At 46.1% G+C, this 14,175-nt stretch overlaps 1 protein-coding gene across 1 annotated transcript in view; it reads right to left on the reverse strand.

Moving 5' to 3' along the window:
* Positions 1-1,180: 1,180 nt before the first annotated feature.
* IGDCC3 (immunoglobulin superfamily DCC subclass member 3) overlaps positions 1,181-14,175 on the reverse strand; it is a 179,951-nt gene continuing 166,956 nt past the window's right edge. The window contains exons 10-14 of the mRNA XM_074966574.1: positions 7,593-7,781; positions 7,145-7,249; positions 3,033-3,171; positions 1,979-2,186; positions 1,181-1,433 (exon numbers count right to left, since the gene is read on the reverse strand). Of these exons, the coding sequence (XP_074822675.1) occupies positions 1,242-1,433; positions 1,979-2,186; positions 3,033-3,171; positions 7,145-7,249; positions 7,593-7,781 (833 nt within the window). The 3' untranslated portion in view covers positions 1,181-1,241. The remainder of the gene's footprint in view (positions 1,434-1,978; positions 2,187-3,032; positions 3,172-7,144; positions 7,250-7,592; positions 7,782-14,175) is intronic.

Genomic DNA, 14,175 nt, shown 5'->3' on the forward strand with positions numbered 1-14,175 from the left:
GATCAAAACCAGACTGCTTACTTTCTTGTAGGATCAAGCCCACAATCCTTAGAAAACGGGGGGGTTCACTGGTTTGAAGGAGTAATTGGGAACAGCTCACCTGTACTCCAGGGTCCAGTTTGGCCCTAATGTGGCAGGTGAAGACTCTCTTTAGGTTACTGGTGGTGGTATACCTGCTACAGCTCTAACAGTCATTAAAGTAGAACAATCATATAAAACTCCAACACACAAAACCGAACACAAGCACTATGACTTGGCTAAATGTAAAGCTTTTAACACTAACGAAATGTCACCACAATCGGGACTTAACGCAAACACACTGCCCTTTCGTTTGTCTTTGAACAGGTTTCATTGGAGCAGAGCAGAACAGTCAGATGAAGGAGGAGCAGGTCTGACGACACAAACGAAAGAACTTCTATATAAAACTTGAGGTAGAACATTGCTTTCAAGGTTTGGAAGTGCTTTACATCAGAATGACGACGACACAAAAAAAGGACAACACCATGGCAGATATGGAGCATGACTTCTGAGGTAGTACCAAGCTTATGCAGACCAACTTGTTTTGAAAACAAAGGAAGACACAGATATTTGCTGCTTCCCCGAAGACATTCATTCCGGTTGAGGTAGGTTCTGAGTCTACTCGGGATGTTTGTCCAAGTCTTTCAGTAGCCCTCATGCAGGCCTCATTTTTTTTTCTTATTTATATTCAATCATCAAAAAAGCATCCTGAGAAATAGAGAAAGTGTACAAAACCATCAAATCCATGGAGAGGTGGCCTTTCCCGGCCTGAATTTTTGGAGTCAAGTTAGAAGGATTCATCTTAATCCAGTCATCGTGAAATAAAAAGTAGATCACAAAGTAGTCCTAAAGCCGCTAATGGGGAACATGGGCTGGGATGCCAAGGGAACAAGGCTCCGCCATATTCCAGCATTGATGGAGACTGGAGAATTGGTAAAGTCTGTTACCTAGCAGCCATGGGAAAAACAATTATGACCAGTCTTGATAATGCAATTGTAGGAAGAAATGCACAGAGAGGCCTGAGACAGGTCAGGAAGATAAACTTCATAGAGCTTCAAAAAAGCTGTATATCAATATAAAAGAAATAATAAAGCAAAAACAAAAACAAAAATCAGACTGTAGAAATCTTAAATTGACCTGAGATTGACGAATCATTGTAAAGACATCACCAGACATGGAAATGGTTCTTGGTGAGTCCTACAAGAGGCTTAGAGACTTGGCAATTATCCTTCATTGGTGGGACTATGTTTCAAAGCTGGGACTTCCTGGCTAAAGTTGTGTAGCGGTTCACCCTGATCATCAGGAGCCAGACTTTTGGCTTGGGGATCGAGCTGTTCTTCTATAATGCTGAATTCATCCAGTGGAAGTGTAGATATCTGAGTCTCATCATGTGAGTCAGGTGGGACGTGATCTGGCTGAGAGGAGAAAAAACATGCCATTACAAAGACAATAATTGTTGCATTTGGCTATCACTACCAAGATGCTGGGCTTCTTAGAAATGACATGGTTCATCCAGGAACGAATATGCACATCTTACATAGACGTCCTTAACATCTACAGTTTAAATTCTACCCCATGTGCCAGGAATAAGGACTGTTTGTGGCGACCACTATGAAGTTGTACATTCGTAACCAACCCCCTTTGGGCTGACAATGGGGTTCAAACTTGAGACTGTCAGCACTAAACGCAGGAGCCTCTGTCACTTGTGATAAAATAATAATTCCTCTAGCTAGCAGCTGTAGTAGACTCTTAACCTCTTATATGAACTAGCCACTACTGGGGAACAAAGACACTCCCAGTGTGGAATGGATTAAACATTAGTGCTTAGCAGATCTATATTTTCAATGGATGGAAGGGAATTAAGCGTATATATCTCTCCAAACGTCAAGGGAAGAGGAGTGTGTTTGAAAGGAGAGAATGTCTGTAAATCCCACGATTAATGTCAAGGCAGGACCCTTACCATTATTCCCTTATCCTGTTGATCCTGGGAAGGCAATGCTAGAAACAACCTTTCCAGCTCGTTCATCTCCAGTTGCTTCCCATTCATGTCCAGGTCGTCCCTGTCCCTCCGAGCAGCTCCGTTCAGAACCAGGCCTGTGGCATTCCTCTGACTCCTCGGGATCTGGGGGGTTGACAGCTGTTCCTGGACGTTTTTACACATCAGCAGTCTGGAAAACCGAGGGGGGAGGAAACTGAAAGTGCAGCACCTCCCAGCATTGCATGCAGCCCCTTTATGTGGGCCTGGGCACACCTCGCCGTTCACATCTTACAGCTAATTCTCTGCTCATACACAGCCTCCCAAAACAGGAGCTAGACTCAGAGACAAGCCAGCCAACAGAGTCACAGCTCTAGTCTTTGTCTCCGCCTCTCCTTCCCCAGACACCCGAAACCCCCTCCACACTTATCGGTGTGCCATGTTCTCTCGCTCCTCCTTATAACCCATTTCTCTGACACAGCTTTCAAAGCAGATCTCCCTGCGGATGTGTCCACCCTGTGTGCCACCTCAGCTGTTGCCCCAGGTAGGGTATTTAGTGCAACTGTCTTTTAATACGTTTTGTAGGGGCGAGGTGCTGGCCTGACATCAAAGGCCTCTTGCTGGATGTGGCCGCACAGCTCTGCTTACGATCAAGTGAGCGCCCGCAACTCCTGTGCACTTCAGGTCTAATCCAAGACCCTTTGGAGCCAATAGAAAGACTCCTATTGACTTAACTGGTCTTTGATCAGAGCCTAGGCAAGCGATTACTGTACCAGCGACAGGGATGTTATACAATCCCACGTGGAGGGGCACAATCACCAATGGAAGGAGAAGTGGACCCTGCAATCACAAGTGGGACCACGGCCTGGCCGGTAGACTCACAAACGGGAGGTGGCCCATGAGACATTCGTGCTACTGCAATGCGGTTGAGTCTGAGAACACTTCAAACAGCTTGAGAACCACCGGGGCAAAGCAAACGGCACAATACAAGTAGATAGTGTATTAGCATCACTTGGCCCGTGTGGGGAGAGAACCGTACCTTCCTCTGTACCCAAACATGAGGAACAGGACACAGAATATAATGCACGTGACTCCAATGTGGATCCCAATGATGATCCCCGTGGTGGAGGTCTTATTATTTTGCTCATCTTTCATGCAGTCACATGGGGGATTCAACACTGTGAGGAGAAGCAGTGAAAAGGGAGTTAGTCCCTGGGGTTTTAGCCGCCTAGTGCTTCCGATCCTAGACACATGAGCGCCGCAGCATGAGCTGGGGTGGGAAGCCCAGCATCAGGCCATGTTCTTGAGTAGCTCAGAGGCTAATAGTTGTAGAAGGAAGGAGGAGACATCTCTCCAACTTTCAGCCTGGAGGTTTAAGCCCCCATCGGGAGAGGGGAGGGCAGAGCACTCAGCGTTCCCACCCCACTCTCTGCCAGTCAGCGGAGAAGGGACCTGGTAGGGCAGGGAAGAGGCAGCTGCCGTCACAGCCTCCTGTGACGAGGGGGATGGCTCTGTCCCCCCTGCTATCAGGACCTGGCACAGCTCCCTCCCCATGGCCCCCCAGGCTGAGAAGGCAGAGCAGGGGGAGCCCAGCTGGGGACGGTGGGGGGCTGAGCCAGCTCCAGGGAAGAGACTGATCCCAGTCCAGCAGCAGCTCCTCCTTGCCCCCTCCCCGCCCCGAAGGAGGTTCAGATATGGGAGAGGGGAGCCGGGGTGGGGAAAACAGATGTGGAAGGTGCTTCAGGGGAAGAGGCTCTAGAAGCAGTGGCCTGGAGGGGAGGACAAGGGTTGGGTGGGAGAGGGGAGGGCTGAGGAGTGTTGGGGGAAGGGAAGGCTTGGGTGGGGGTGTTGGAGGGGAGGAGGGGGGTGTTTGGTGGGTGGGGTGTTTGAGGCAGGGGAAGGGGGTGTTTGAGGGAGGGGAAGGGTGGGGGTGTTTGTTAGGAGGTGGGAGGAGTGGAGGAGAGTTTGGGAGAGGGGAGGGAGTTGTGGAGGAGGGATGCGTGGGGGAGAGGGAGGTTTGCAAGGGGCAGGGAGGGAGGGAATGTTTGGGGGGCAGGAGGGGCCTCACTGTACTATGTGGGGGTGCCTCCCCACAGCTTTGCTGGCAAAGCGACTCCCTTGCTCTCCTTAACGTCCAGGCTCTTTGCCCTGGACCCGGCTCCCCACAGCCCGTCTGGTGGCTCTTTAGGACTTGGCATAAGATGTGCTCGTTCACCGTGGGGCTCTCTTCTGTTGGGCCCATAGCCAGAAGGTATTTATCCAGCGCCGGGTGAGGGGCATGGAGGCAGGGGTGTGGCTCATCTGTGCCAGCTGTTGCTGACAGTCTTTCATGGTAACGTCCCCAGATCAATCAACCGATATCCACGGTAACAGCCAGGGCTAGCACTGGCCAAAGCTTTGGACACTGTCATTTAATGAATGAAATGGGATCAGGCTGCCAAGCGTAACATTTGTTTTATTCAGACTGCAGGTTGATGGCTGCAGCAGGCTGCCAGCTGAACACTCTTACAGACGGATGTTATCCCCTCTCCGTGATCTGTACCTAGAACTGCCATTGGAATAACATCCGAGGGTACTGTCTGAGCCGATGTGACTACAGGCTAAAGCTAGCTGAGGAAAACACAACAGCTCCGCAACAGCTTTCCATGACAGCAAAGCGCTCTCCCCAAATACACCCGCTGAATCGCAGCTAGCTATTTACAGGCCTGTGTCTCCCCCTTTCCCTTTGTGCTGGAGGGGCTAGCAGGGACTTTGAACTAATTCCTAAGATTTTGCTGCAATCCGGCAGTTCTGCTACACGGTAACAAAAGCTTTCAGCCTAGTCTCCTGAGACAAGCAATTTCCTTTAAAAGTCGAGCCTGCATCTCTGATCTCTAATGCTGTGTTCAGATGAAAAGCGAAAGGATAACATACAATTATTTTGCCTTCCTGCCTGGGGATCTGTAAACTTTGCATTTTCTCTGTGTCAGAGGTATGATGTGAATTACACTGGAGGAAAAAGAAAAGGAGTACTTGTGGCACCTTAGAGACTAACCAATTTATTTGAGCATAAGCTTTCGTGAGCTACAGCTCACTTCACTGGATGCATACAGCCAGAGCAGTTTATAATATCTTATTCAGTGGTATCCCTCAAAACAAAGGCTAAGTATTAGAATGGAGCTGATGGAATTATCTGTACTTCCAGCAGAGATTCATGTTTACTGCATTAATGGCACAGTATGAATAACAATCTATGTTTTGAAGATATTCCCACTGGAAGTCTGGTTAAAATGACTCCCAAAGCACCAGGGTATTTTTCAACACATACAAGAACACAAAAGGTGTGAGCAATTAAAGATTCCCCCGAGAAGTGAATCCTCTTGCCTCCAGGTAACTATAGCACTGACACACTCAGTCTCTTTCTCTCTTCCTACCAAACACTGATGCCCTCCAAAGAACTAGGTTAAAATTATTTGAAGCCTGATTTTCAGAGACGGGTCAAATACGGACTTCAGTTCAGGCCCGGATTTGTAAAGGGATTTAGGCATTTCTTCACTCAGCACTGGAAGGACTAGGCAATTTAGACAGTGATTTTGACTTCCGATGAGACGTAGGCTCCTAAATCACTTTTGAAAATGGGACTTAGCATCTAAGTCACTCAGGTCTTGCAGCGCTAAGTAGAACAATGTCTAAATACCTTTACAAATTGGAGCCTCCATTCTTCTGTCAGTTTCAGACAGGCTCTTCTTCATTTTCTTGTTTACAGGAATTTCCTTGTTTGTTTGTTTGGTTTGTTGACAGAGAGAGACTGTCACAGACAAAAGTGTCCCAGATTGTTAACAACCAACCAACCACTCCAGAAACAATGATTCTTTATCTGCTATTATCACCCACTCTGCAATAAGTTTGTGGAGATGTAGAAAAGCAGGACAACAATGGACTCCTTAAACTACTATAATCAACACAATCTCATCTAATCTGTCTAATGCACCCAACACACTGGTGACTACACCCAGTTCTGGTTCAGTCCGAGCACTAAAACCTGACTTGCTCCCCTGAGTACAATGAAGAGACTGCAAACTTATCTAAATGTAACTAAGGATAGAATTTGGCTCTGAGTCTATTAAGAGCCAGATTCTGACCTCGGATATATGTTCTGGGTTCCCACTGAAGTCAGCTGGAACTGCAAATATACAGAATGAACTCCCAGGATTTAACCCTAAGACTTCTAATGCAATATTGGTGATAAAAACATATGGCCTTTGGGGAAGGGACCATCTTTTGATTCTGTGTTTGTACAGCACCTATCACAACGGGATCCTGGTCCATAAGAGGGGCTCTTAGGTGTTGCAATAATACAAATAATAGAATATCAGGGTTGGAAGGGGCCTCAGGAAGTCATCAAGTCCAACCCCCTACTCAAAACAGGACCAATCCCCAATTTTTGCCCCAGATCCCTAAAAGGCCCCCTCAAGGATTGAATTCACAACCCTGGGTTTAGCAGGCCAATGCTCAAACCACCGAGCTATCCCTCCCCCCACTTAAATAAATAACAACATGCTGTCCATGCACAGCTGTTGCTTGTGAAAGAGAGAGAGCTAGCTGTGTGCACTCTCTAACCTGTCCACCAAACAGCATGCCACATTCTCCATTTGGGGCCCGTACAACCTGAATTTAGAAGACAAACATTACTATTTAGTTACAGGAGTACCGGAAAGTGTGCACATTTTGCTTTGTTTTCTGTAACTAGAGATTAGACGGAACTCAGCTGCCAGATCCAGAACATTTTCCTTCCTAGCAACACTAATGATCGGTAATTGGTGGTCTGGAGTGTGCTACAGAGTTGGCAGTTCATGCCCATATTATTTCCAGTTGCTTCCTTTAGAAAGAAAGAAGGGGTGATGAATATGTATAAAGATTAAGCATCTGGAATTAACCATATTAGCCACCAGAAGGCACTGCTTCTCCATGCAACCTAGCTTCAAATTTATTTGCTGGGCAGAAAATAAAGTGCTTCTTAAAGGTGACGGTTCAGAAGTAGCAACACACAGTGTTGGATGCACTATTAAATTACCTGCGTGTTAGTAAGACCTTCCCTGTCTCTGGCTAGATCACTCCTATCCTGTGACGGTTCACATCACGTACACAAGTTGGCCTGCTTTGGCCTCTTACCTGTTCTTTCAACTGTTTCTCGAAGGGATACAAAGCGGACAGTAGAATTTCCATCCCCGTGCTGGTTATATGCCAGGAGTTTTACTTCATATACCACTGATGGGTCTATTTTAGAAAAGACACGAGGAGGGCATTTCAGGTTAAAGAGCTTCAGTACACTAATCTTGCTGAGCCTGCACTTGTCACAAAAACAGAGACATTTTACATGCATTGCAAAAGCCAGTCACTGTAAGTATAAGGACCCGAACCAGCTCTCATTTAAATCAGTGGGGCAGGCTGAGGGCCTAAGGGAGGAGTGGAAAACAAACCTTGCTAGGCACTCATGATATATGTTCCCTAGCTGTCATATATTACTCTAGACATTCTGCTATAATGACAACAACATAAAGGGGAATTTTCTTGCTCAGCAAAGGCACGTAATGCGGATAAAGCCCTCCTCAGTACTTACCCAAGTGAGTAATGTTATAAGATGTAACGTTGCTGGGCAGGAGCATAGGGCCAGTAAAGTGGGCTAGGTGAACTTTACGGTAGTACAGTTTGAACCCTTCCTGCTGGCCCAGTTTGACGGAGGGTTCCCACACTGCTTGGATGGTGGTGCTGTTAAGAACTTTAATAAAGAGGGACGGCATTGCTGGGACTGAAACAGAGAGAGAGGGAGAGAGGTTTTTCACGACTTGGGTCATGCTTGTGCCCGTCATAGCCTAAACATAATCGGCCGTGCACAGAAAAATAATGAATCCCCGCTAGTATTTCATGTTAGCTGTTGCGTCAGGGGGTGTGATAGAAAGATTCATTTGATCGAGACGATTAGCTTAGGTTAGATCCTGCTTTTATAGTCCTGAATTCCTTCAAGAAGTTGTGTGAGTTTCAAACCGTTTCCTGTTCTCAGCATGGCAGTTCAACAAGCTAGGAGGCTACTTTGTAGAGTCTGTTGCAATTTGATTCTCGGCCCCATCGGGTCAGGTCAGGAATGCAGGAGCATCGGAAGTGCATTTCCAGATTCCCCTCTCCTCCCCTGAGGGCAATGGTAGCCTTTTAGAGTGATTAATCCCTGAGGGAGGGAGAAACCAGAAGGATGGAGTTAGAGACATCAGTCTTAAAGCAGGTTTCAGAGTAGCAGCCGTGTTAGTCTGTATCCGTAAAAAGAAAAGGAGTACTTGTGGCACCTTAGAGACTAACAAATTTATTAGAGCATAAGCATCCGATGAAGTGAGCTGTAGCTCACGAAAGCTTATGCTCTAATAAATTTGTTAGTCTCTAAGGTGCCACAAGTCCTCCTTTCCTTTTTAGTCTTAAAGCAATACGTGAAATATGCTGCAACCGGCTGAGCTCTCAGGCTTCCTGCACTGACTTGCAGTTGCTGTTCCAGCAGCGATTGCTAGTCTGGGCTCGGCTCTGCAGTGTGTTTCAGGGGCCATTACCCAGAGAGGTTAATAAAGAAGGGAAAGAATCAGGGATCAGAGTGAAAACAAAGCAGTTTCAATCAAGGCAGTAAGTTTCTCTATGTTGCTGCTACCTTGCAACCAGTTTCATCATAATCTTTTTGTAAAGGGATGTACTTACCAGATCTCAAGGATGCGTAAGGTTGGGGGCGGGGGAGATGCAGGACTCCCCTTTCTTACTTTGTTATCCCCACTTACCCATAATGCTGATCCCTACGCCCCCCCCAGGGCCTGATCCAAAGCCCAATGAAGTCAACAGGAGTCTTTCCATTGACATCAATGGATTTTGGGCTCAGGCCCTTGAAACAAGGGGAGGAGCTGCTAGTGTCAGGAGACATGGGGATGTAGCTAGTTGGAGTGGGGCTGTCCTCCGATGTATGTACTGGGCACCACTGCATGGCTGGCCCTGACAGGGTGTAGCAAGGGCTGCTGATGAGCATGGTCCATCCAGCGCCCCTGGGGCTATTGCATCTCTTCCTGTTTTACACAGGCCACGTGTAGATTTATGTCACAGAGGTAAAGAAAGATTTAAAGTCCGAACACTGAGCAGGCTTAGTGCTAGCTATATGCCCTCCCAGGTCCCATTCTCAAAGTTCTTCCCGGCGTCTGGAGTGGTGAACTGCACAGAGAGTTTTCCCATATTTGCTTCTTCCTTGCACATATCCAAGGTAGTGTTTTAACACAAAGATAACCAGAGCGAAACCATGTACCAAGAGTGAGCCAACCACACCTAGCTTGACGGTCTGAGAAGCTCCCCAGTGATTTGTGGGTCTGCAAACCCAGTTCAAGTTGCCCTGTAATTTAAACATGGGGTTTTTTCACAGCTGATTCAGTTCAAAAAACAAGGTGGTGATGGAAACCTCAGGCTGCGTTTTAGGGATAGAAAACATAGGCTCACATGGGTGCCTGCCCAACACATAATACGAGAGACAGTTTGGACTGAGGTTTTGGGCAGAATTTTTTCCCCTTCCTCTCTGTGCTCCTTTTCTTCCCACACCTCATGTACAACATTCTTTAGGCGTCCCAGGTGTTGTTCAGTCATTAACACTTTTGCTGACTACCACAAAACTCTATAGAGCAAATGCTCTAATCAGTGTCTGGCCCTTTTGCACCATTCACTAAGTGCAAACTGACCACAACTGGCCCACAGAGAATTTCCTTGTCAAAGAGGTGTGCTCCCTGCTGGTACCAATGTGCCAGCTCTGGGCCCCTAACACCTGGTGTAGAGGGCATGGCAGGGGAGGGAGGAGGTGTTTTGAGGTCAGGCAGGAGGAGTGACAGAGATCTGCCACACCATGGCAATCCTGGATGGTTTTAGGGTCCCTTAAGGACTCTAAACCAGTTGTGTCGCTTGAAGTCACTTGGCCGGGGCTTGCTCCAAGAATCAAAGAGCTGGATCTAGCTCCTTATTGCCCCTGCCCTTGGTGCAGGAGAGAATCTAGCCCTATAACAATTTGGGAATAAATCTGATCTCAGTTAACCCTGGTCAACAGGAACACTGGAATTGCCAAACTGCAACAGGACAATAGTCCATCTCTAGCAGTATCTTGTGTCCAATAGTAGCCAATATCAGATACCTCTGAAAAAGGTGTTAATCTTCCATAAAGTACCTAACGGGGTGAAATTAGTATCTGAGTCCACTTGGTTAGCAGTCTGCACTCAAAAGAATAAGGATTGGGGGTCCTGTGGTTGTATCCTCGCTGCGGTAATTACAGTCACTATTCTTTTTCTCAGAAATGTCTAACCATTTATTGCAGTGCTGGTGTAGCCATGTTGGTCCCAGAATATGAGAGAGACAAGACAGGGGAGGTACTATCTTTTATTGGACCAATTTCTGCTGGTGGAAGGTACAGGCTTTTGAGCTACACAGACTTGGGGAAGGAAGTAGAGTGTCTGAGCTAAATACAAGTTGGGATAGACTGTAAATCAGAAGGGTAAGGCATGTTGGAGGTGGTTTCTTCCACGTATTCCACCTCAATCAAGATGTGGTGTCATCTTTCACAACAAAGATAACACCACCCACAAGCACCACAATCCCAATGACAATCATAAGAAAAAAGAATCGTTGGACTGCACATGTTGCCAGAGGACAAAACCACACACTGGATCATTTCATTGATTACTTCAGGAAAAGAATTCACTGTGAAATCCTCAACAAACATTACATCCACCACCAAGAGGAAAGCAGATAGTCTCTGAAATCCACCGACCAAATAGTGATCAAACCTGAAGACAAAGGGGACACCACCATAGTCATTTATCGTGATGACTATGTCAACGAGGACAGCAGACAACTCTCTGACACCACCTACTGTAAAGAACTCATAGAAGACCTCCTAACAGAATTCACCCAGGAATTTAAAGATACTGTCAAATCCTTCCCAAAGCAACTTGAAGAAAAACCTTACGACCTCATCCCCCATGAACCCACTCAAGGGACTTTCTAGATGCTTCCCAAGATACACGAACAAGGGAACCTAAGCAGGCCCATCATATATAGCCAGGGCACTTTTACTGAAGGAATATCAGGACTAGCAACGTAAAATGTTAACCGGTAAGCATTAGTCATACCAGTTAACCCACCTTAACTGTTAACCCCTGGGCCGCCTGGCCACCTGGCCCCAGCCACCCTGTACTGGCTGGCCCACTGGCCCCAGCCACCCCAAGCCACCCACTGGCCCCAGCCATCCCGCGCTGCCCGTCCGGAGCAGCCCCGGCTGGAGTGGCCCCAGCAGCCCCAGCCCTTTAATCATTTAACCATTTAAACTAAATATTTTTAATTGTTTAAACTATTAACTTTTTAAATGATATTTACATCCCTAATCAGGACTCATAGAAAACATCCTTAAACCACTCACCACACAAAAGGGCAGCTCCCTCCAAGACACTACAGTCTTCCCCAAGAAACTCTGCAACTTTAACAACCTCCATCAAACACCATCCTTACCACCACGGATGTCACCTCCCTGTACACCAACATCCCTCACCGCAATGGCATGGCTGCCTGCCTCAAACACATACAAGATAATGCACAACCCTCAGAAATCCAAACTCATCTTCACCCATAACAACTTCACTTTTAACAGCAAACACATTGTCCAAACCATGAGGACAGCCACGAATACTGGGATTGTTCCCCAATACGCCAACCTCTTCATGGGACACCTTGAGGAAGAATTTCTGGCAAAATGCACCACAAGGCCGACGATATACCTGAGATAGGTTTCAGAGTAACAGCCGTGTTAGTCTGTATTCGCAAAAAGAAAAGGAGTACTTGTGGCACCTTAGAGACTAACCAATATTTTCCTCCTCAGACAGAAGAGGATCTGAGTTACTCAGGAAAGAATTTTCTGTAGTATCTGGCTGGTGAATCTTGCCCATATGCTCAGGGTTTAGCTGATTGCCATATTTGGGGTCGGGAAGGAATTTTCCTCCAGGGCAGATTGGAAGAGGCCCTGGAGGTTTCTCGCCTTCCTCTGTAGCATGGGGCACGGGTCACTTGCTGGAGGATTCTCTGCTCCTTGAAGTCTTTAAACCACGATTTGAGGACTTCAATAGCTCAGACATAGGTGAGAGGTTTTTCGCAGGAGTGGGTGGGTGAAATTCTGTGGCCTCTGTTGTGCAGGAGGTCAGACTAGATGATCATAATGGTCCCTTCTGACCTTAGTATCTATGAATCTATGAAGACCTAAACTCCCTCATAGATTTCCACCACAACTTCAACAGCCATCACCCATCCATCAAACTTTCTCTACAACAGTAGTTTTCAACCTTTTTTCATTTGCAGATCCCTAAAAAATTACAAATGGAGGTCGGACCCATTTGGAAATCTTAATACATAGCCTGCGGACCCCCAGGGGGTCTGTGGACCACAGGTTGAAAACCACTGCTCTAGAACACTTCCATACCAGCATCAACTTCCTGGACTCCACGATTAGCTTAAACAATGGAACCCCACAAATGACTATATACAAGAAACCCACCTTACCTCCACAGAGCCAGCAACCACCTCAGACACACCACAAAAATCTGTTATCTACAGCCAGACACTCAGATACCACATAACTTGCTCCAAAGAGAAAGTCCGGACTATACACCTAAACACAAGTAAACCTGCCTTCACTAAACAAAGAAGAAGAAGTAGATTACACCACCAGAGAAGTAGATTACATCATGGCAAGGGCCACTCAAATATCCCATGAGAACCTGCTTCAATACAGAAAAAAAAACCCCACTTTCAGCACACGCCTGGTTGTTACCTACCACCAGCCACTGGAACCCATATGAGGTATCATCAAACAGTTACAACACATATGTGAGGGAGACCATATCCTGAAAGAAATCTTTCCTGAACCCCCACTTCTGGCCTTCAGATAACCTGCTAAACTTGCCAAGTTCATCATCAGAAGCGAAATTCCCACAGATCAGGACACACCAACTCAAAGCAGCACTAGGCCCTGCTAGAACCATGGGTGCAAAACGTGCAGATGCATCTCCACTACTACAAAGATCAATACCCCTCACAACATGCACCTTTCAAGGTTCATGGGTCCTCCCTATGCTTGTCACAACACGTGGCGTACCTCATCCAATGCATCAAATGCCCCAATAACAACGATGTGGGTGTAGCTCGAAAGCTGGTACTTTCCACCAATAGAAGTTGCTCCAATAAAGACATTCCCTCAGCTATCTTAAGCCTACCTTTTATCGACGCTTTCTGAGATATTTGTCTTGACAATATTTTTTGGCACAGAGTTCCACAAAGTAATTGTATACTTGAATAATAATAATAATAATAATTGATTTTAAATGTGTCAGTTTTTAATTGAACTGAGTGGCATCTTATCATGGTATTACAGAAAAGGTAAGTTTGTTTCCAAATGTTGATAAAATGTAATTGTGCCAGTTTGAAGCTTGACAACAGCAAATAAGCCACTTTCCCAGTTTTTTTACTATTTTATGAGATTATGGTCAAAACAGCACACCGGAAGGATCTGAAATTTCCCAGCCATTTTAAACGTTTTTTTCTCAAAGTAGTACAGTTGTTGTGGAAAAACAAAAACTAATCTGTTGTTTGAGACACTTCTGTGCAATCACAGTAATACGTCTTCCAAAAAGGTATTCCATCTCCATTGATTCCCATTGGGATGCAATGTCAGGGCAAGTCAATGAATTTTCCTAATGACTTGCATGTAAGTCAATAGAAGGGAACAATGAGTTGGAGTTTTCCCATTGACCTACATTAGGAGAACATCCCCATGTACATTCAGTAGAAAACGATAAGAAAGCAGGCTTCCACATTCATTTGTATAAACATATTCTGGTTTAACATCTGTTATCGGAAAACAACCAATTATATCAACGTTTGCTTCTTACCCGGATAGTATCCAGATGTGTAAGTTATTGAAATGGAAATCTGTTTACACCATGGCTTCGTATGTGTACACACACCAATGGAGTCTGTTTATGGATCAGGACTAAACTTGTACTGGAACATGCCATTTCATCCAAGATGTAGATATACATTTTTTTTAAAATCCAATAATGTAATTTTTCCTATAATACTCCTTCCCTCCTGATCCCTCCAGG

This window comes from Natator depressus, chromosome 10, assembly GCF_965152275.1.
Source record: "Natator depressus isolate rNatDep1 chromosome 10, rNatDep2.hap1, whole genome shotgun sequence".
NCBI classification, from domain to species: Eukaryota; Metazoa; Chordata; order Testudines; family Cheloniidae; genus Natator; species Natator depressus.